At 36.8% G+C, this 23,843-nt stretch overlaps 1 protein-coding gene across 6 annotated transcripts in view; it reads left to right on the top strand.

The window, feature by feature from the left end:
* KLC4 (kinesin light chain 4) overlaps positions 1–15,944 on the top strand; it is a 62,379-nt gene extending 46,435 nt beyond the window's left edge. For 5 of the 6 annotated variants that reach the window (XM_081318898.1, XM_081318900.1, XM_081318896.1 and 2 more), the window contains 3 exons: positions 12,869–12,993; positions 13,763–13,820; positions 15,128–15,944. In XM_081318898.1, coding sequence (XP_081175024.1) covers positions 12,869–12,993; positions 13,763–13,820; positions 15,128–15,205 — 261 coding nt within the window. In that variant the 3' untranslated portion in view covers positions 15,206–15,944. Of the gene's footprint in view, positions 1–2,272; positions 2,494–12,868; positions 12,994–13,762; positions 13,821–15,127 lie in introns of those variants that run through there. The other variant, XM_081318901.1, reaches the window with a different exon arrangement.
* Positions 15,945–23,843: the final 7,899 nt, after the last annotated feature.

The raw sequence follows: 23,843 nt of genomic DNA, 5'->3' as shown, positions 1-23,843 counted from the left end.
TTGCTCGATTATCTTTTCTTATCCATACAATACATAAATATGACCTTAAACTGTCCTCAGACTGTCCCAAGTCTTCAAGAAGAATTTTAAAAGTTCCTTCTATCTTTTTGCCATATTTCTGCTTTTAATCCAATTATATTCAAACCGTGTTTAGAAAACCTGGTTTGTTTGTTAGTTTGTTTGAAAACTTACCAAGATTTTTCACAGAGATGCAAAAACTGCCCTAAAGACATCTGTCATGCTTTCCAGTAACCCCTAAAAAGTAATCACAGTTTTAACTGGAATGCCAAAATGCTAAGTTCCCATAGCACTGCCCAGTAAATTGAGTATTTCCCAGAATGTTCAGCATCAGAAGTTATAATGTAGACATGAGTCAGAGTAGAAAAACAGCTTTCTATCATTACAGCTCAGTACAATTTTCATTATAGGAATTCTTAAACCCTGACTTAATTTTCCCATAAGTCTGTGATATTTAAAGTATAAAGACATTAGTTTGAACCTCAGGCTGTAGGTTTGAATATAATCTTTATTTCTCACTTGTTTGTCCTGTCTCTTCCTTGTACAGTTAGATCTACACTCATGAAGCTCTTATATTGGCATCTTAATTCTCTTTTCCTAGCTGCTTTAAATTTCATTGACGTTCTCAGATTTAAAAAATCCCCAGCTAAAACTATTGAATCCTACCAACCCTTGCCTACATTTTCCAACAGCCTCAGGAGATGATTTTAATGCATGAAAGTGTAGGTCCCAACTCCCAATGTATTCAATAAAATATTCTTAGATAGCTGAAATCTGGAACCAGATAGCTATGAGCTAGTAAAACAATATAATAACAATTTAATATTATCCATTTCATGTATGCAAAAAGCTCCTCTTGTCCTACTCTGACAGCTTACCCCACATGAAAGTTCCTATTATGCTTAATTAAGTTGCCATTTGCCAAGAAGCAAAGTATTATTTACTACTGCCAGTTTACCATCTCCAGCTTCATTCTGTTAATGAATACTTGTTATTCATTTTTCCCCTGTTTTGCTTTGTTTGGGAGTAGGATGCTCTTTCAGGAAGAAGAAAGCAAGTCTCACAACCTACAAATTGGCCCACTGTGGCTAGGATAAAGGTTCTATTTGTATTGCTAAAGTTATCTGCTAAGTTTATACATTTTATGTATAAATATATACATAAAAATAAGCAGAATGTCAAGGAGGGAAAGAAATACATTCTGTGATCTTAACCATTAAACCTATTAAACATTTATGTTAATAAACAGCTTTTCATGCGCTGCATTATCCCAATTTTCATGTATGCTTGAATTAAAATGTTAGCAAACAGTGGTTTCTCAGGACTTTGGATTGGAACTGCAACAGTGGGAAATAATTGTCTCCCAATAACTGTTCTGGAAGATTATTTTTACTTAGGAAATAGTTCCAAAGAAAAAATGTTAATTAACATTCTTCTCCTGTGCTGTATTTTCATTTTGAATATGGGAACCCACCCAACTCATATATCACTAGCATTTTAAGGTGACCTCAATGTGGGTTGTACTATTTTTGAGAACTAACTTAAGGCATATTCTACACATGCATCAAGACTATGTTGGTTGCTGGTGTAAAGGGATCTTCTTTTCATTCCTCTGCATGGTTTTTCTCCTCCTCCTGGCATTTGAAAGTCTAATTCTACCATTTTGGGTAGAATTTTTGTTGTCTGAAACAGCATCATGCTTTTTCATAATGCTGCTTGTGTAGAGTATACCTGGGTTTCTTGAGTACAATTTTTTCCTATGCCAAATTATCCATTTTAGTTGCTGAGATTGTGAAGATGGTTTCTTTTTTGAGAAATACATTTTATCCTTTTATTATTTGCCACTAATTTTCTTTCTTTTCTACCTGCTCCACGCCATATTAGATTGGTTGAAGGGACCAGGGAATAAATGAGCCTTCCCTTACATGGCCATGCTGTGCACTGGACCTTGTAATTAAATAGGTCTAATTCTTTCCCCAAAATTGTGCTGGTCAAGTAGTGGTGTTTCTACCCAAAAGCATGACTAAGCAAAGTTTGTATTTTGAAATTTTCAAAGCATTTTTCACATTAGCTAAAGGGATTTGTAAATCCTCTGTTAAGATCTCCTATACGACTTTCTACCCTGCCATAATTCTTTGACCTCCTTGTCTTTACTGTTAACATATAGCTCTATTCCCTTGCTGTCACTCTTCAGGATACTATGCGTCCTCACCATGGCCTTGTACATTGTGTCTTTCTCCTCTCTGTGCACTAGGCTTAAATGCCTCCTGAGGCTTGTCCCCCCTCCCTTCCAACACAATCACCTGGATGCTTGTGCAGCTTCTTTCGACTTTCTCTTCCAAATCATTCCCCTCCTTCCACTGTTCCTGCTTTCCTCGGCAAGGACTCCACACCTGTCCCCAACAACCTTCCATCCAAAGTGAGCACCAAGGAACACAGCAGAGGAACACTGGCTGCACACGGCTCTACTACAGCAACAATCAGCAAGAGAACAGGAAGAAACTCTACAAGGTTACCTCTCCCCACTTCCTTTGTCTGCCAGAACAGGACTTTTCCAGGATTCCCTGTGGCTTCCTTTGTTCTCTTTCCTGTACCTTAACCAGTGGGGAAGAGGTTGATGTTTGAGAATGACTTGTTCCTTACTCTGGTGACACTACATCCGCAATTGCCCATCTTCCTATTCCTTGCATTCCCATTTTGCTGCCTTCATTTGAACAATATGCCCCTTCCTGATCTTTCATGCTGCTTCCCTTTTCTTTCTCTTGCTTCCATGGCATAAAGGACAGAATTTAGAGATAGAAACAAACAGCCTAATATCTTTCCCTCAACTCCCATCTTTAAATTGTACACCAGGATAAATGGGCTGAATAAATCATGCTCTTAACTGATGGCAAAATGTTTTGAATGCCCACTGCTGCTCTTGTACGAGCCTGGTTTCCACCTTAAGCAGCATTTAAGTCCAGAGATCCATAAAGAAAGATAGAGAAACAGCTCATCTGTATCCTCTATTATCGGAGGCCCTTTAGCTTCAGGATGTAAAAGGATTAGAGACAAAAGCTTGAGTTGTGCCTTCTCTCTAAAGTCTTGCTTTTACAGAAATGAAAATAGGCATTAGAAACAACAGCAGAAGGTGGCATTCAGAGAGCTAATGCTAAGTCTTTGATTAATCCCAGTTTGCACTTGCTTTGCCTGTTACACTTCAGAATGCTAGCATTTCACAAGAAAATGCTTCTCTAATATCACAACCTTGGGAATATTTTTCTCCCACAGTTCCTCGCTCATAGAAGGAGTAGTAATTGCTGAAAAAAGATGGCCAGACCGCCGCTTTTTCCTTACCATCCTGCCCACAGAGCAAGAGGGGTGGGATAGTTGATGGAGTTTCATCTCCAAATTTATTGTCATTAATGTAAAGTTTTAACAACGCATTTGCATGTGTGGTCCCAGCCAAATGCCACAAAGCAAGCACATAGAAGATTGGTGTGTTAAATGGTAATGTGGCACTATAGCTGCTGCTTATTTAGAAGCATGTCAAGTGAGCAGAAAAGAAAGTAGGAATTTGCACGCCCTGTAAGAGAATGATGAAGCAAGGAGTCTTGCATGCAAGAACAAGGAGCAGAGACAATAGAAGGCAGAAGTTTTAAAGTGGGAATAAGTTGGCCCATTGAGGTTGAGCTCTGGAGGAATTTCACAGGAGGAGGAAAGGTTCTAGTAGAAATGGATTTTTCAGTAGACAGTGCCTTCCTGTTTGCATTTTCTTAAAAATAAATTCAACTACATTTAATCCTGTTTCCTCCCACATGCCTAGGATTACCACCCTGGTAGAAGTTGTCTTTGAAAAGATGAGCATGTTGCCATATAGTGAGTTAAGCTAGGGGTACTGGGCAGGAAAAAAAAGGCTGATTCCCTCAGGAATTAGGCTACAATATTTTTATAGGGTGGGAATCTGACTCCAACATTCAGACAGGATACACTGACCTAAAATGATTGAGAAAGGGAGAAAAAACTGATTATATTCCAATTCGAACAAAGCAGTAACATGGTCTATATAGCAAAATAGGAAAGCAAATCTGAGGCTATATTGAGAGAAGCCTTCTCTTTCACCCATTGAAAACTAGATGTTAAAATTTTTAGGCTAGGAATCTAGTTTCTAAGATAGTTTATTATTTACATTAGTGCTAAATATGTGGTGGTTTTTTTTTTCATTTCAAAGGGATAGCCTGATGCTTTAATGCATCTCCAGGGCAAGCATATCTGAGAGAAAACTTTTTTTCAGCCTATCTGCTGATCATAGTTTTAGGCTGTGTGCATGTGATAGGGGAGGGGGTTAATGTAGGTTAATACCTTGGTGAATATAGCTCGTTTCTAAAAGTAAGAAAACATTAGCTAAGTTTACAAATTAGGCTAGGCATTAGATAAGACAGTTTTTGAAGCTATGAGTGGAACTGAATAATAAAAGTATGGCATGATTATTTTGTATGGCTTTTTGAAGTACCCATGCCTGCCTCCTGCTAAAGGAGCAACAAACCAGATCATTAATTCAATCAACCCAGGAGGGTTGTACTCAGGTGGAGTTTTGCCACAGGGCAATTTGAAAAAAAAATTATGTAGCTCCTTTTGGAAGTCTTGTGCAGCTGTGTGGTAAACCTTTGCTTTTGGCTATGTGCTTCAGGAAAGGATGTTCAAGTATACCTGAATCAGGGCAGCTTCTGTCTTACTCCCGTGGTTGAGGTGGGCAATATTTGTGAACTGTTGCTAAAAATCCTCTCCTACTTTCATTGACTGTTGTGACTCTGCCTTGCCCAAGGTGGTGTCTGATGTTCCAATGAAGAAGCCCCTGGAGGTGAACCCACATGCTGTTCTTGCATCTTCCTCATAAAATGCAACCAGCTCTCATTCCCGCTTGACTTTCTGTGTTGCAATGGGCTATCTACAAGTCTTTTTATCGCACTGTCTGGGGGGGGCTGAAATTCTGTGTTCTACTCTCTGTCTTTGAGACCTACACGGTACTTTCCTTGTCGCTGTGTACTCATTTACCTCTGATTAAAGGCAGAAGGACCTGAACCTTTGCTTCCTTGTGCCTCTTTTCCATACACTTTTTTTTAAAAAAAAGAAAACAATTTATTTTCATAAAACACAAATATTTACATTACTATACACCACAAATAATCTGGCTGTTTTCCTTTTTTGCTCATTAGAGAGATCAGAAAACAGGTGTGCATGTGTGCTTGCATTGAAAATATGAGTGCTTTGTACGGCAATGGCACAGAGAGATGAACCTCCCTTAGAAGAGAGTCATTACTTATATAGAGTAGTCTGGAATTTAATAACTGTAAAACTGTAAGGAAAAACAGAAATTTTTAAAAGATGTGTTTTTTTAAAGTTGTATCTTGTGTAGGATGTTTTTAGGGTGTGAGATTCTACTCTTGTAGGAGAAAATGTTGCTGAACAGAACTTCAAGAGACAATAACACAAATCATGTCCCCTTTTCTACATATCCATCTTGTCCAGATACTTAGGTAATCTGTGATTCTGCTTGCTGCGTTTTATGGGAGTTTATATCCAATACATTTGGAGAGTATCAGATTCAGGAAGTTGATTATATTGTATCCCAAACTTATAGAACTTCTTGTTCTGCTTCTTTCCACAGCAAACAAAATCCACCTAATCTTTATAATTAAGAGATCTGTATGTAAAAGACAGACACATCTTTTTCTTGCAAAATGTCTGATTTCTTCTAAAATGTAAAATGCAGTTTTCTATAAGCCTGAAATGTGTTACTGTCAAGTTAAACACAAATGGTGGAAAACTAGAGCAAGTAGATGAAGTTTTACACTTTGTTATAATTGTTATTAAAAATGGGACAATAAGTGGAGAAATTTTAAGACATTTGAATACATTTAAGTAGGTAATGTGTAGTCTGTTGCAAGGAATGAAAGTTTGCTGAAAAAAGCAAAAACAATTGCAAATAACAATATGTTCTGCCCACTTCATTATGCGGAAGTGAATTAGCTATGTTAGGAGAAACCTATGAGTTGAATATAGTGGAGACAGCTTTACAACATGGGTGCTGTAAAACAAGAAAAGCTTCAGTCTGAATGCTGAATGAAAGTGGATTCACTTTCTCAACAGTGAGTAACCCGTATGAAAGTAGTATGTTGAGATGGTTCAGTCGTTCACGTGGATAATGAGTACTGAGTTACAAACGAAATATATGAAGGGAGTGAACCAAGAGAAAGGAGTAGTCCAAGGAATTAGTGATTGTATGGAGTTGACATAAGTGCCACCCAACTCCAGAATGATTCTGAGATCCTGAAAAAGAAGGAGATGAGAATTTTAATGAATAAAAGGCAGTACAGGAATTGGTATATTAATATGATGGAAGAAGGGTAGTTTGCAAAGATAGAACAGTATGGAAAAGCATTGTAGATACTGTTTCTATAAAGTTTGAATTGTGTCTCATTTTCTAATGTTTTTCCCTTTGGCATCCTATTTCTTAACTCCTTTTTTGCACTCTACACAATACAAGTAGTCCTCAGGTTATGACCACAATTGAGCCCAACATTTCTGTTGCTAAGCAAGACATTTGTTAAGTGTATTTTGCCCTATTTTATGACCTTTCTTGCCACAGTTGTTAAGTGAATCACTGCAGTTGTTAAGTTAGTCATAGGGTTGTTAAGTAAATTTGGTTTCCCCATTAACTTTGCTTGTCAGAAGTTTGCAAAAGGTGATCACATGACCCTGGGACTTTGCATGTCTTAAACATGAGTCACTTGCCAAGCATTTGAATTACAATCATGGGACCATGAGGATGCTGCAATAGTCGTAAATGTGAAAAACTGTCATAAGTCACTTTTTCCAGTGCTGTTGTAACCTTGAATGGTCATTAAACAAACTGTTGTAAGTCAAGAACTATCTTTATTGCTTACTCTAATTTCAAGCAATCACCTAATTGTAGGAGAAGAATTTTAAGCATTCATCTAATGGTATCAAGCAAGGAGAGGAGTTTATCATGCATTTGCAATCACTTAAAACGAGCCTTCTTTGGTGTGATTGCTTCATGGAATATACTATTATAAACACCAACATATTTGGCAATTTTGATTGAGGATTTGGGATATGTAGTAACATATCTGAAGAATACTAAGTTGGGAAGGTTGTCCTTGACCTATTTTGTGTGAACCACCACTTTTAATTTGCCAGTGTGCTTCTACATCTTATTTTAGGAATATAATAGCTATATAACAACAGGTTGCCTTTGCCTTTACTTCCACAATCACTTTAGGCCACAAGTCACTGCACTTCTATCAGAGATGCTAAAAGTATTCAAAAACACAATTGTATTTTTATCAAGGTCACATATATTTATAAGGTCACATATATAATCTTTGTGTAATGATTAGTGTTGGAAACAAGCAGACAAGATCAAAACACAGACTGTTTCCTTCACAGTCTTATCTCAAAACAATTAAGTTGCCTGTGAAAACTGCACTTAGGTTAATTTTATTAAGAGAGTGGGCAAGACTTCAGAAGTGTCTTATTCTGAATAAAGCATTTGTCCCATGCAGTAAAGCATCTCGCTTTTTCCTTAAGAGTACTACTTGCCAAAATGTTTATGTCTAGATATGTACAAACTGTACGGTCATTCTGATATATTAAGAACACCATCTATTTCAACTGCGGAGGATGAAATCAGTCCAAATAAAAATGAATCCTTTTTTTTGTCCTACAACAAATGCCCCTTTTCATTATGTGTTCTGTTGAATAAGTCTTGGTGTACAATTTTTTTCGAGGGGTTCAAGGCAGTTTTTGACTCCTGGTGACTACATGGGTTTTCAGCAGTGGTTTGCCATTGTGTCCTTCCTAGGACACAGGGAGACTGGTCCAGCTGGCTTTGTGCCTAAGGCAGACTTAGAACTCACAATCTCCTGGTACCTAGCCTGATGCCTTAACCACTATACCAAACTGGCTTTCTATATTTGTATGCATACTGGCAGCAAAATGAAAAAAAAATTCCATGACAGGTAAAACAATAAAGATAGTCTAAAAATGAACCTTGATTTACAGGGATCATATGAACACATTGTTATGTAGAAATAATAATAATAATAATAATAATAATAATAATAATAATAATAATAATAATAATAAAAAATAATTTATTATTATTATTATTATTATTATTATTATTATTATTATTATTATTATTATTTTATTTGTATACCGCCCTTCTCCCGAAGGACTCAGAAATGATTTTCTTAGCATCTTTTTTTCCTCTATTATGCCCCTTTGCAGCCCAAACAAAGGAGAACATTTAGAAAACAGTATTTTGGCACCTAGAGTCATTACTCAGACTATATCTCGTAAGATTACTGCTCATTTCTGTAGAATATTTCCCCAATTATTGTAAAATGCCTATTCCAACCCAATATTTTCAGAAGAAAAGGATTTTCACAACTCTAATTTTTGTTTCATATGTCTGCGCACTGGAATATAAAAATGTAAAATACATCCTACCCTTCAAAGCAGAACCACTAATATTTTTAAAAGTTGCATAGTTGATGTGACATACTGAACCTGCTCTAAAATGTGGAAATTTATTTGTCCAATTTATACAGCTACCCATTGCACAAAATACATGGCTCTGGATGGCGTACAAAAAAATATTTGAATTCTTCCAATACAATAGAGCCTTGGTGAAGCAGTGGGCTAATGCCTCCTTAAGTAACACCAGCTGCCTGCAATTAGTGCAGGTTCGCATCCCACCAGGCTCAAGGTTGACTCAGCCTTCCATCCTTCCGAGGTAGGTAAAATAAGGACCCAGATTGTTGGGGGCAATAAGCTGACTTTGTAATAATGCCGCTTGGGGGGGGGGCGAAAGCCCTAATAATAAGCAGGCATATACATAGAATGAAGGCTATTGCTAAGCACATTGATTTGTGCTTTAGATTGTAAGCCGCCCTGAGTCTTCGGAGAAGGGTGGGATATAAATGGGATTAAAAAAAAATATTGTTCAGGAATAAAGACCTCATCTAAACCACAAACATGTAGCTTAGCTTATGATATAACTAATTAGTCATATAGCCAGGTCTTTGCTTCACCAAAGTATCAACAGTTAGCCAGGAATAGTTATTTTGTATTGAATGCATTAGGTAGCAAATGTGTCTTCCTGTATAAACTGGATGGAGAATCTATAAAGATCTTTTCTTCATGTAAACACCTCTCCAAGCACAAACTATAATTCTGCACAACTGATATTTGTTAAGTGGCATGTACTGCAAAAATTCAAGTACCGGTAACAGGATGCATTTTTACGTGAAACAACAGATTAAATAGATCCCATTGTCATTGTGAATTTCATGGCTACGTTTATACACTGGTTGGCTGAATAAACCATGGACCTAGGACTAGGCTCACATATTTAGACATATGTGAGCCTAGCCAATGGCATCTCTCTTAGGAGCTTCTAATTTGAATGGGTAACTGCATAAACTAGTATAAACCTATTCACAGCTGCTGTTGCTGTAATTCCAACAAGATCCAATGTGAGTCAGGCAACTAGGATCCATCGGTAGATTCCTACCAGAACAGTAGCCATTTGTAATTTGGTGCTTTCCCCATATTCTAGACTATTAGAATAATTATATGTTGGAACAGTGTATTAAATTGAAAAGATTCAAGTCTTCTGGGCAATAATCACCACATGAAAGCCAGTCTGGTCTAATGGTTAAAGCATTAAAGCACACCGGCAGTGTACAGCACCACCCAAAAAAGCTAATACAACCCTGGGTTGTATAAACAAGCATGTAATCAAGATCATGCAAAGTATTAATAACACTTTATAAAACCCTAGTAAGACCACACCTGGAATACTGCAACCACTTTTGGTCACCATACTACAAAAAAGATGTTGAGACCTTGGGAAAAGTTCAAAGAGCAACTAAGATGATCAAAAGCCTGGGGACTAAAACATATGAAGAACAGCTGCAGGATTTGGGTTTGGCTAGTCTAAAGAAAAGAAACGGGTGACATGATAGCAGTATTTGAAGGGCTGCCACAAAGCAGAGCAGGGTCAAATTATTCTCCAGGGCACCAGAGGGCAGGAGAAGAAACAATGGTTGGAAACTAATCAGAGAGGCAATCTGGAATTAAGGAGAACCTTCCTAACAGTGAGGACAATTAACCAGTGGAACAGCTTGCCTTCAGAAATTGTGAGTGCTCCATTACTGAAGGATTTTAAGCAGAGACTAGACCACAGGTAGGCAACCTCGGCTCTTTTATGACTCATGGACTTCAACTCCCAGAATTCCTGAGTCAGTTGCTGACTCAGGAATTCTGGGAGTTGAAGTCAATGAGTCATAAAAGAGCCGAGGTTGCCTACCCCTGGACTAGACAGTCACTTATCTGAAATGGTATAGGTTCTCCTGCTTGAGCAGGGGGCTGTACTAGAATACCTCCAAGATACCTTCCAAATTCTATTTCTATTTCTTTTCTTAGTGCTAGTCCTAGTCCATTCGGATAGAAAGCAGGAAACTGAGCTCTAGTCCTGCCTTAGGCATGAAAGCCACCTGGATGACTTTGGACCAGTGTCTCTCTGTCTCTCTCACCCCAACTCATCTTGCAAAGTTGTTGTGGCGAAAAGGGGAGAAGGAAGGAGTATTAGTTGTTTTACCACCTTGATTTACTAATAAATATAGCAACAATGGGATTTTAAAAACTCTTATAGATTATTATTGATGCCCCATCATCCCCGGGGAAGGCCTGCTGGAGTCCAAATGGCCTTCACATTGAAATTGCCCCCAGCTGCTTACATGTATTAACTCTTGCATTGTATACTGCTGAGTACACACTGGTCACAGGGAATCACTGGCCTTTTAGCCGTTGAACTACAACTCTCAGCATTCCTTGATTCATACCATAGTATGACATGGGTTTGAGTTCTAGAATCTAAAAACAAAAGATTATGTGAAACCAATGATCTCTTACATTAACCTATAACAGTTCTCCAAAGTTTCAGCCAATGATCATGAATTTGTTTTTTCAGCATTGAGAACAGAGTTTTAAAAGGTTAACTGTAAAAGAATAGTGGCCTAAGTATCTCCAGCTCATAGCCTTCTGTGTAACTAAGACAAACACCAAGAACAGGACTGATGTGGCATGTTTACTTTTTAAAAATCGAAAGAGAGAAATCTGTTTTAGAAGCATTTCCCTTCCTCTGGTATTCTGGAAGGAGATAGTGTATATACAGAAGAATCTCTTCATCCTGAGCAAAGGATTTTATTTTGAGAAGACTTACTATTTTCACTTCAGGATGTGGCAGTTGTGGTCTGATTTAGCTTAATAAGGGTGCAATATTAGGATTAAAGAAGGTAAGTTATCTTCGTAACACAGAAGTGGACTGTCTTATGGGTACACAGCATTTTGAATGCATGTGTCCTTTGTATTTGTGTTTTCACAAATATGTCTGCCATAAATATCTAAGAAAAGCTAGCAAGTGAGTGTGCTCCCCTTCTCTCTTATCCTGTCCTCCATGCTTCCTATCGCAGAGTTTATATTTCATTTTTGTCTGGAGTGGAATCATGCATACTGATTTTTTACTGTCCTGAAAAGAATTACCTGTATGTGTTCAGAGGCAGTCTTGGAAATAAAGTTGAAGCTGAAAGCCTATGTTTTGCATCTTTTAACTCTTAATTTTAATTAAAAATCAAATGGGACCAGGAACCTCATAGACACCAAGAAGAAATCCGTATACTGTACATATTGGTATTCACAGAAATGAGATGGCCTATTCTTGACGTGAGGTGTAAGGAATCTCTTGGGAAAGAATAGAAACTTCATCTTCTCTCAGTTGGAAATCTAATTAGTACATCTAAAAATCTTAGAATACTTCCTGTCTTTTTCACTACAAGATATATGTTCAACCTTCATGAAGCCACAGAGAAAAAAGACAAACAAAATGTATAGTAAATGATACAGAAAAATAATATAAAAATATAGTATATGATGTAGAAAAGTAATATAAAGCGAAAACTCTTGGAACTGACAAAATCTAATTTGGCATCCTATTTCTTAACATTCCTGGTTCGCTATACTAAGTAAGATTTAGGCATGAACCCAATGGTTTCCTCCTAATGTTACCCAATGAGAGCAATATGCAACTTAATGTCTCATAGCAGCCTTATTCTCTGGTAAATCCCTTTGAAAACCACTTAAGACAGCATATTGTTTTTGTATGAAGTGTTGAAATATTTTGTATCAGCAATTAGATGCCAGCAAAACAAAACAAAAAACTAATAATTGAACTAGAGATGCAGCGTTGTTTTTTTTAATAACTTGGAGCAGATAAGAACTTTCCCAGATTTTTTTAAAAAAATTAAGTAGTTGTGACTAATGAAAAGATCACAGAGACCCAAATTAGATCTGTGATTTCAGTTTAAATTTGCTGGCTGTAGCATCTCACTAGGAATCTGGATGAATTGTATTATTTCAGGTTATTGGAAGAAATCACATTTTAAAAAAATCTAATCTTCAAAAGGAAGAAAACAATTCCAACACCAAGCAGGAGAAAAACAGGATTGCACGCTTTCTCCATTGGGATTTTTTTTATGGGGAAGTGCATTTCCTACTTAAATACCTGGTATAATTGTGCTTTACAGTATATAAACTAATTTAGAGTTTAATGAAACTGAGATGTATACCTGTATTTGTTTCTTTAAAATGCTTTCTTTAAAAAAAAAAAGCGCTAAATTTTCAGAATATTGCCGTTACTACAGTCTAACCTGGAATTCTATATTCTGGAATACCAAGACTTAATCTACTATATCTCTTGTCATATTTTTATCTTCCTTTCCAGGATGGTACTGGTGCTCTTCAACGCACTGGTTCACTTGGAAAGATTCGAGATGTGTTAAGAAGAAGCAGTGAAATTCTGGTCAAGAAACTTCAAGGGAATGGCCCATTAGAGCCACGTAGTACAAAGTAGGAGGCACTTCTTGGGCTCATATATAGTTGTTGCCTGTAGGACCTGCCCCTTTGCTTAACATAAGACTGCATAACTCATTGATCATCTTTAATTGGCAATAAAAACAATTTTAGTTTCTACTTAATGTATTTGTGTGACACATAATCTAACCATTCTGGATGGCCTGCATCATAATAGATGGTAGGCCGACTGCAGTGCTTTAACTTTTATGCTGTACTAGAACGTTTTAAGCAGGGACACATTTCTGAGACTTCATAATGTGTCCTTGCTTAAAAACATGACATGATGAGACTATGAACCATGTAGTCTAATGATTTTTTACAATGGGGATAGTATTCTGTAGGAAATGGCATCACCATTCTTAGTTCTCATTTGCCATTGTTTAAGGTATCTTTTCCATTCTTATATTCCTTTGATGAATTAAATTACAATACTTTCACCATCATGATTATCCCAGCATGTCTATTGAGAAGAACATATTTGTCTTAAGTCTTTTCTGATAAGATGATGCTAGCTTCTAAATCCCCATATATTCATTCATTTCAAGGATTAATAATACAATTCCAAATTTTTATTGATAGAATCAAGAAATGAATTTTCAGCTTTAGACATGTATTCTTGAATATTGCCTTCTGGTTTTTTCCCCCCTTAACTAAAACAGACGTTTTAGTTTTGAGTTTTTGCTTATTTAATATTAATCTGGATCAAAGCAAAAGTAAATCTGGAGACAGTGCAGTAAAAATAGATTTCTTTCTCCCTACTTAGCATGAAACGAGCTGTTTCGTTAAACTACCTGAATAAGTCCAGTGAGGATACTTTCCAGGTAAGAGCATCATTTGCCTTATTCCCAAAATAGTAATAACAATTAATGAATACTTTTTGCATTACTGTCCTGCTAACCCCAGAATGAGAAGGAATAGGGAAGAAAATGAATATCCAAGGGAGATATGTTCAGTTAGGGGTTGGATGTGGTTTTTAGTCATGAACATTTCTTCGTAATATTTGGTTTGATGCTCCCCTTTTCCAGATACAATCACAAAATGAGTGAAATTGTGGACAAATTTCTAAGTGATTTGTTTCTGAGATGATAATCATACTGGTAATGGCTTGAAAAACTGCCACCCTCCTCCTCAAAAGAGCTATTGTATTCTGGATTATGCAAGGATATGGCATAACGCTAGAGGAATATGTAAAATAAAACATAGGGAATGAAGTATGCATACATAAGACAGGGAAGGAGGAGAAAGGAACTTGTCTTAAATATTCATATCTTTTGTTCAAATCTTTTCAAATCCTTTCTGGCTTATTGCAACATGGTTTATATGGGGCTGCTGTTGAAGATCATTCAGAAATGTTGTGGAACAGTTTTGAGTACGCTTCATGCAGGTATACCCCTGCTGTTTCATTCCAGTGCCATTCAGGTTGCCGATTATCATTTTTAAAGCCCTGAATGATACAGGACCAAATTATTTGCAAGACCGTCTCCCACTAGAGGAGCTGTGCTCCAGGTGCTGTCCCTTAAATGTTGCCATGTAGGGGGATCTAGGCCAGGGGTAGGCAACCTTGGCTCTTTTATGACTTGTGGACTTCAACTCCCAGAATTCCTGAGCCAGCTATGCTGGCTCAGGAATTCTGAGAGTTCCATGAGTCATAAAAGAGCCAAGGTTGCCTACCCCTGATCTAGGCAATGCACCTTCTTTATAGCCTGTCCTTTGGAATGCCCTCTCCTGAGATCTAGCAGACCCCCTGCTCTCCCAACTTTCTGAAAAACCCTAAGACTTGGTTTTTCTCAAAATGTGTGAGGTTAGACCTGGAAACATTCCTTGTGGATATGTGGGTACTGGAAGGTTTTAGGGTTTTTCCCTACCATTTTTGTATTGTTTTTTACTGTTGACAACCACCTAGGATTATGTTTTGTAAGATGAGTGATGATTTGGGATGATACAACATTTAATTGTGGAGGCAAAGGTTTTTTTTCCTTTACCATCTTTCTGAAATCCAGGATTTACAGTCTAATATAATATTTGCTGGATATAAATGTGAACATTAGATCATTTTTAATGCACACTGGGAGACAAACTTGTGTAGATTGGCAGATTCAAATTCATAAAAAGAGGATTTGTTTTTCAGGCTTCTCAACATCTTCGAGCTGAGAGTAGAGGCTTCAGTGCAAGTAGTGTGGATCTTTCCTCTCACACCTCTAGCTGAGTCTACCCATGTTGCCATCTGAAATATTACCCGCTTCTCTTATTATTTGGATATTTCAGTTGCAACCTCTTCACAAGTCACCAGCTCTCACCATGGATGGTACTAACCAATGTGGAGCCACTGCCAGATGAGATAAGGAAACTCTCTTTAGTGATTTGTCATGGACTTTGCACCCTGGCTGAATGCACTTTCCAAGTTGTGTTTTGATGATTGCACAGAATGTGCTCCAAGAGCTCTTACATGAAGTATTGGCTCTCTGAAGTGCAAAGACATAGCTCTCCCTTAAGAAGAGCTACATTTCCACTACACAGTACTGCTGGGAGAAGTACATCTCCAGCTGGATTCTCATGCTGACTTATTCCTTCAGTGCCTACCTCTAGGCTTGACTTTGATAGGATTTAGTTGAATTTATTCTTGCACTCTAACAACCCTTCATCCTGCAGCCTTTTATGATGAATACCTTTCCAGTTTTCTTGAACTTATGAAGCAGGCAGAAGTTGACTAGTTCAGTTTTGTGGGAAATTATTGTATATAAGGGATAAAGTCGAAGTATGAAGAGGCATGTAGATTCTACAGAGGCTAAATATATGTTCACTTTCCTTTCTACAAGCCTTGTCTGCATCTTGGCTCATTAGCAGTGTCTGTCTTCAAATGAACGGTAGTACAAAGCAATGGACATATATTACCCTTGATTTCCTTCTGATTGTTGTTGTTTTAATTTAATAAAATGATCACAAGAAACAAACTTGCCGAATGTTTTCAGTTCATTTCATTTGTCTTGGATTTCTATCTTCACTGAATAACAGTTACGACAATACAAAAGAGAAAGAGCAGTACTGAGCACACAAAAACTGTCATAATTATTGCAGAGAAAAGTGGGGGCACATTACCATTTTCTTAAGGAGAAGAGCAAGAATAAACATCTGTACTGTTGAACACAAGTCATAATTATATCTATATGAGAGGGTGACTTTTGGACAGTCTCAGTGCAACCCACCTCATAGGAATGTTGTGGGGAAAACAGGATGCAAGATTATGAGGCATGTTTACTGCCTTGATTTTACCAAAACACGTATTTAAAAGGTGAAATACAAATTAATAACAACCCATCTGGCTGACTGTGACCAACCGTAATAATGACTCTGCATTGACAAAAATTTCATCTGTCCATTATAAAAGGCTACTCTGTGTATGTATTACACCAAGACAGTATTGGGGAAGAACTTGATGCAAATGAAAGCCAATATCAGCTAAAAGATGAGCAGCTATGATTTCATATTTTTGCATATATTAATGATGATGATGATCTGAAACTTTATGGAAAATCAGAAACAGAAATTCAATCATTGACAAATACCATAAGAATTTTGAGCACAGATATAGCAATGAAATTTATTGTAGAAAGACATGCTACGGTAATAATAAGTCATGGTAAAATCATGAATTGTAATAGAATTTAAATGCCAAATGGCCAAACCATCAGGAGCCATCATGTTAAAGCCTACAAGTATTTGGGCATTTTACAATTGGATAAAAGCAAGGATAGACAAGTTAAACTGTGATTAGTAAACAATACATCCAAAGAGTGAGAAAATTGCTAAAGTTAAAATTGAACAGTGAAAACACTATTAATGCCATTAATACCCAGGTCACACCTGTGATATGATACCTTGCTGGAATTATTAATTAGACACAAGCTGAGCTGGACAATTTGGACTGAAATCAAGAAAGCTAATTACTGTTCAGTGTACATTATATCCTCGCAGTGATATTGATAGATTATACCTGCAGAAATAGAAGCAGAGGTTTGCTTCAAGTCACTTCACTTCATACATACTTCTTTCTTCAAAAACTTGTACCAGTATTTTTATTTTCTTATTTGCCTTATACAAGTCGATGTTGTGGTCCTGTAGATCCAAACTTAAATCTGACAATTCTTGGAGAGCGTCACACATCAATCCTAGGTCCAATAAAAATTCTGTAGATGTTATTTTTCTTTTCAAGCCATCATAAGTGCATTTATCATTTTTATCTCTTGTAGGATCATGCATTGCTTGTTCAAAATGATACACAAGGGATTCAAAATTATTCCATACAGCCAAAACTGTACGCAAACTAGATTACACCCATCAGGTACTTAAAATTCTTCCAATTTTCAGCAGCTCAGTCCCCAGTAATTCTGCACATGAATGCAACTCTCTGCTATTATTTGGTGAAGCATGGTATATGACATACAGTTTATCAATAAATGATTGGAATCTATTCCTGAAGTTTCCTTGGCAGCATCACCTACTGATAATTCTAGTCTGTGATTAGCACAATGCCAAACTATAATAGAAGGAAAACGTTCTGACAGCAATTTTTTCACTCCACTTTTACATCCCATCATCATAGCGGCGCCATCGAATGCCAGAGAAATCAAATATTTTTTAAAATAATCTTCTGTCATCCCATAAGAGTAAAGACATTGGAGTAAGGAATCAAATATTCCTTCTACTGTTACTTTTTCAAGTTCTACCAAGTCCAAAAACAAATTTACTGAATTCATTCCCATACCTTCGATACAGCATCGAACAAATACTATGAGGGTAGTTTTTTTTTGCTTATTGTGGTTGATTCATCAATTATCAATGAAATTTTATTATTGGATCAAACAATTTCTTTAACCACAGTTTTCCTCATTTCTTCACTTATATGATTAACAATATATAATCTTAAAAGGCTTGCCATTGTGATAGAAAATTGCTACCACTGCTCCAGGGTTTGGCTAACTTAAATATGCATAGCATAATTAGATTTATTATTGCTGCTAAAGCTATGGATTACAGATTCACATTTCCCATGGATTGTCTTCTGTCCATGGGAGGGAAGGTTGGTAAATTCTAAATTTCATAATTTTAGTTATTCCTTTGTGGCAGGGTATATAAGAACAAGCTGCAAAGGTCTTTAAAAACATGTTTCTCACATATTTATATTTTTGAATCATAAATATTAAATCTTTAATTAAATCCAAACTAATGCTTTAGAAATATAATTTCCAGTTTTAGCTACAGTAAACAAGCAAATTACACTAAAGCTAAATTTAACGTTACTTGTTAAAGATATTTACTATATTTCAGAATTAGTATTCTTTCAGTCACAATCTTATTCCTATTCAATTTGGCTGATTTTAAAATGTGATGTAAAATCATAAGCACATAAAAAGAAAACAGCAGAAACAGCTGCAAATTAACTCAACAGTTCTATGCTTAGCAACAGGGCTTTTTTTCTCATAGAACACTCAGAACGGAGTTCTGGCACCTTTTTTGGATGGAACCTTGTAGGGTACGTAAGGTGGATTGTATGACATGTGTGAGTTCCGGCACCTTTTTCTTTTACAAAAAAAAGCACTGCTTAGCAACACTTCCATTTAATCAAAGTCCTTGCTCTTTCCAAATCTATTTCAGGGTTTACTTTCTATATACACAAACAATGGGAAATGAGTTTCTGGGCTGGTTCAAATTTTTTACACATTCCAAAAATTTCAGGTAATGTATCTGTTTTATATAAATATAAAAGCATGATAGGCTCTGTATTTGTACAATGGCCTATTATCTCAGTGTGCAGAAACGTGGATAACTACAAACAGAAGTTGCAAGCCCTCTCCTTGACTTCAGAGTCATCCTGGTGAGATAGTCAGCATATAAATTTAATAAATAACATTTTTTTTCCAAATGCCCCTATCAGGAATTGAATTTGAATGAAGTTTCAGAAAAGCAAATGTTCTATGCTGGTGGTACGAAGCTCCCAAAGATCTAGCATGGGATAAATGAATTCTTCCTAATAAAAATAACTTCCAGCCTTTTTCTAATCATCATTTCTTCCCTACAGCAATTTGAAAAGTAAAACAAAGTGAAACAAACCACTACTCCCTCCATGCAGGGAAAATTTCCTTGAGTCATACTTGGATATCCTATTTGCAAATAATATCTAACTTACGTAGTTGAGATGGTGTAGTTGGGGAGCAGCTATCTATTTTCTGTCTGCCTTTGCTGCAACTTGCCTGTGCAACATTTGCCTGCTGGGTCTTTTGGCAAGCTCAGCAGCAATTCCTATTGGCTTCCAAAAGGTAATAGCATAGCTGACTCAGGAATTCTGGGAGTAGAAGTCCATGAGTCATAAAAGAGCAAAGCCTGCAATAGGCTTAAGCCAATAGCAGCACAGCTTGTGCAAAAGCTTTTTTTTTTTTTTGCAAAAAAAAGGTGCCGGAACGCCGTTCTGAGCGTTCTATGAGAAAAAAAAGCCCTGATTATACAAGAGATTGAGATAGAAACCAATATATGGGCAGACCATAATCCGATAAAGATGACTTGAAGAGGAGCTAAGAAAAAACTAAGATGGTCTCTGAATCAATCTTTACTGAAAGAGAAAGAATTTATACAAATAGCAAGAAAGGAAATGGAATTTTTCTTTAAAATAAAAAAGAGGAGACATCGATTCAAAATGTGTGGAATACAGCTAAAGCATACTTTAGAGCAGACATGTCAAACATGACATTGTGCGACATATCGGAACTTTTCCCCCATTGCCGGCAATGGGGTGGCCACAGTTTCGTCGTGATGCATCCGGCCTGCGGGCCAGCAGTTTGACACCCCTGCTTTAGAGGTTTGGCTATAACTTACATGGTGAAAAAGAATAAAGAAAAAATGCAACAACAAATGAAGTTAAAGGAGGAATTTACAAAATTGGAATTGGAATTACAAAGAGATCCCCCAAAAAAAACTCTTAAAAAGCAAAAGTAAATAATAAAAGACAATTTAACACAGCAGAGGCTGAAAAAATGGCCTAACAAATTAAAAGGGCAAAACAAAACTAAATACTATCAAACATCTGCACTGACATGGATATAAGAATGGATAACCCTTAGACATAAAAGATTACTATACCTACAGTAGAAGGGCATGACCTACAACTTGGATGGCATGCCTTCCTATGGTTATGGGAAGAATAAAATACATAGATACTTTCAAAACCACTATATAAGAAACACACTTCTTTTAGAATGGGAAAAGAACTAGTGGGATCATTAAATTGCTCTGGGACTTTAGAATTCAAACAGACAAGAACCTGCCATATTAATATCCTGGACTTAACAATTGTCGATAAGAAAGACAAAATTGGCATTGGACACCATTGGCATTGACAAATTCACCATCAGTCAATTGCAAAAGGAGGCAGGTTGTTCCACTGACTAATCATTCTAGCTGTCAGGAAATTTCTTCATAGTTCCAGGTTGCTTCTCTTTGATTAGTTTCCATCCATTGCTTCTTGTCCTGCCTTCAGGTGATTTGGAGAATAGCTTGACTCTTCTTTGTCACAACCCCTGAGATATTGGAACACTGCTATCATGTCACCCGTCTTTCTCTTCATTAAAGTAGACATACCCAATTCCAGCAACCGTTCCTTTTATGTTTTAGCCTTCAGTCCCCTAATCATCTTTGTTGCTCTTCTCTGTACTCTTTCTACAGTCTCATCATCCTTTTTTACATCATGGTGACCAAAACTGGATGCAGTATTCTAAGTGTGGCCTTACCAAGTAATTGTAAAGTGGTATTAACACTTCACGTGATCTTGATTCCCTCTATTAATGCAGTAAGACTTGTCTGACATGATCTGTTTTTGACAAACCCATGTTGGCTTTTAGTAATGACTTTGTTTGCCTCTAGGTGTTCGCTGATTCATTGTTTGATTATCTTTTCCACAATCTTCCCAGGTATTGAGGTCAGGCTGATAGGTCTGTAATTTCCTGGATCCATTTTTTCCCCTTTTTTGAAGATGGGAACCACATCAGCTCTTTTCCAGTCCTCCAGGATCTTTGAAAGATATATTCAGTGGTTCTGAGATCACATCTGCCAGTTCCTTGAGAACCTTGGGGTGTAATACATCTGATCCTGGTGATTTGAAGTCGTGTAAGGTGTTCAGGTGCTCACTTACGATTTTCTTGTCTATCTTAACTTGTGTTTCTAATCTCTTTTTACGGTACTGTTTTTAATAGGTTGGGCTGTTTCTTCCCTTTGTGTAAAGACGGATGCAAGAGTTAAATAGTTCTGCTTTCTCCCTGTTGCTTGTCACCTTCTTGCCACTTTTTCCCACTAGTGGACCAATCATTTCTGTGACTTTCTTCTTGTTTTTTACATGTTGAAAGAAGCTTTTTTGTTGTTATTTTTGACTTTTGTCGCAAGCCTTAAGTTAATTTTGAGCCTTAGCTTTCCTCACTTCATCTTTGCAGGCTCAGGCTATTTGCTGATATTCTGCCTTAGTTATGTGCCCCTCTTTCCACTTGTTATACTTGTCCTTTTTTGTCTTTCAATTTATCAGAGTTCTTTATGCAGCCATGATGGTTTCTTTTGAGAGCTGTTATTTTTCTTCTTTGTTGGTATTGTGCTAGACTGGGCTTTTATTATCTCACTTTCAAAATTTCCCAAGCTTCTTGAGTTGTTTTCCCCTTGAGGATTCTCATCCATGGAATCCTTCCCAAGTTCTAAGTTTATTGAAATTAGCTCTCTTGAAGTCTAAGGCTCTAGTTTGACTGTGTTCTATTGCTTGTGCTTGCATAATGTTGAATTCCAATATTACATGGTCACTTCCCCCCCAAGGTTCCTGTGGCTTCAACACCTTCTATCATTTCATCCCTGTTAGTGAGAATTAGGTCCAATATGGCTAATCTCCTAGTTCCCTTCTCTACTTTTTAGGAGACAAAGTTGTCTGCTAGGTTTGTCAGGAATCTGTTTGATCTTCCACTTGGTGCAGGGTTTGTCTCCTAGTTGATGTCAAGGTAATTAAAGTCCCCCATTACTATTATGATGTGCTTCCTATGGCAATGTCATTTTTCCCCCTTTTATATTGACCCAAATGCATTCACGATTGACCCAAATGCATGTAGATTTTAAGCCAGAATTATTTCTGTTAGCTATAATTTCAGGAAATTATGAGAAAGAATGTGCATATTTAATGTTACATGTATTAACAGCAGCGAGAATTGTATTTGTTCAACATTGGAAAGATTAAGAAGGTACCAGCGGAGGAAGAGATAATTAGGAAAATTTTGAACAGTGCAGAAATGGACAGACGTACATTGAAAATGAAGGAGAGAGAAGATTCAGAATACTTTAGAACTGCAGGCCAGAGGTGTCAATTGGAAGCCGTACCCACCCCATTGCCGGCAATGGCAAAACTGTCCCAATATGTTGCGCAGTGTCATGAGACGTCGCGAGTTTGACATGTCTGCTTTAGAACATGGGATACATTTTATCAATGTCTAGAAAAACAAAGTAGAGAGAAAGGAGTTTAACATGTATTTGTAAGCTAAATCAGACAACACATTGCTGATAAAATATTAAGAATTTGTGATTATAAAAAAATAAAATATGGTTATAAAAAAAGAAGAAACAGTAGTCACATACTCAGCTAGTGCAAAAAGATTGCACAAACTGATTATGAACAATGACATTACTATTGCTGAAATGATTCACCAATACATTTATAAAAATTACCTGCCAGTAATGAACAATTGGGAAGACAGAGTTGAAAAAGTGGTCCAAAATTAGCAGATTAAAATACTGTGGAATTTCCAAATACAAACTGATTAAGTCTTGGCACATAACACACCAGATTTAACTGTGGTTGAAAAGAAGAAAGTGTGTATAATTGATGTGGCAATACCAAGGGATAATAGAATAGATAGAAGACAAAGAATTGGACAAGATGACAAAGTATCAAGCATCTGAAAATCATAGCTGAAAGTCAATGACATAAACCAGCTGTAGCGATCTTAATAGTTATTGGCTCACTGGGTGCCATATCAGAAGAACTTGGACAGCACTTAGAAAATCTGTGCTGACAAATTTTTCATCTGTCAGTTACAAAAGGACATGCTCCTTGGATCCACACATATACTATGTTGATATATTACAACATCCTAGGTTCTTGGGAAGAACTTAATGCGTATGAAGGCTAACACTAGTTAAAGAACTTGCAGCTGTGATTTCACACTGTTGTATATACAAAAATAATAATGCTCACCCTAGCTTATATAAATCATAAAAATGTAAATGATTAGTAAGTGGCAGCAATGAGTTAGGGTTTTCTCTATCACTTTGTGCCATCTGGCAGTTAACTGAATTTTTGCAATCCAGACATAGGTTAAATTGGTTAACCAATTTTAAAATGTTGTCATGATTCATTGTTAGTTTTATAAGGAGACTAATGCAAATTACAGTAATGGTTTGGGCCAGAACTTTGGGTCTTGCTTACTGCCAAACAATACTACTGTGTGCAGTTACAGTATTGAGACAGGTCTTGCTTTGCAGTATTTTGCTAAGTTGTGGTAAGAAAAGTCCCTACAACCAAAAGTGAGGTTAGGCATTACTGTTTTAACAATTAGATGCTGATCAGGTGTTATCAACTGATTTTTTAATCTAGTTACAATACAATAGAAAACACGGAAAGCACCACTATCTAAGCAGTTCACATTTTTGTACGACATGGGTAAAGTTTTGGCAGCCAGTGTCCTTTTATGGACGACAGATCCATTTGATTTTACTAGAAAGAGTACAGAGAAGAGCAACAAAGATGATTGGGGGACTGGAGGCTAAAACAT

The sequence above is a fragment of the Vipera berus genome (assembly GCF_964194415.1).
Source record: "Vipera berus genome assembly, chromosome: 1".
Taxonomy (NCBI): domain Eukaryota; kingdom Metazoa; phylum Chordata; class Lepidosauria; order Squamata; family Viperidae; genus Vipera; species Vipera berus.
This window is presented reverse-complemented; position numbering and strand designations above follow the sequence as displayed.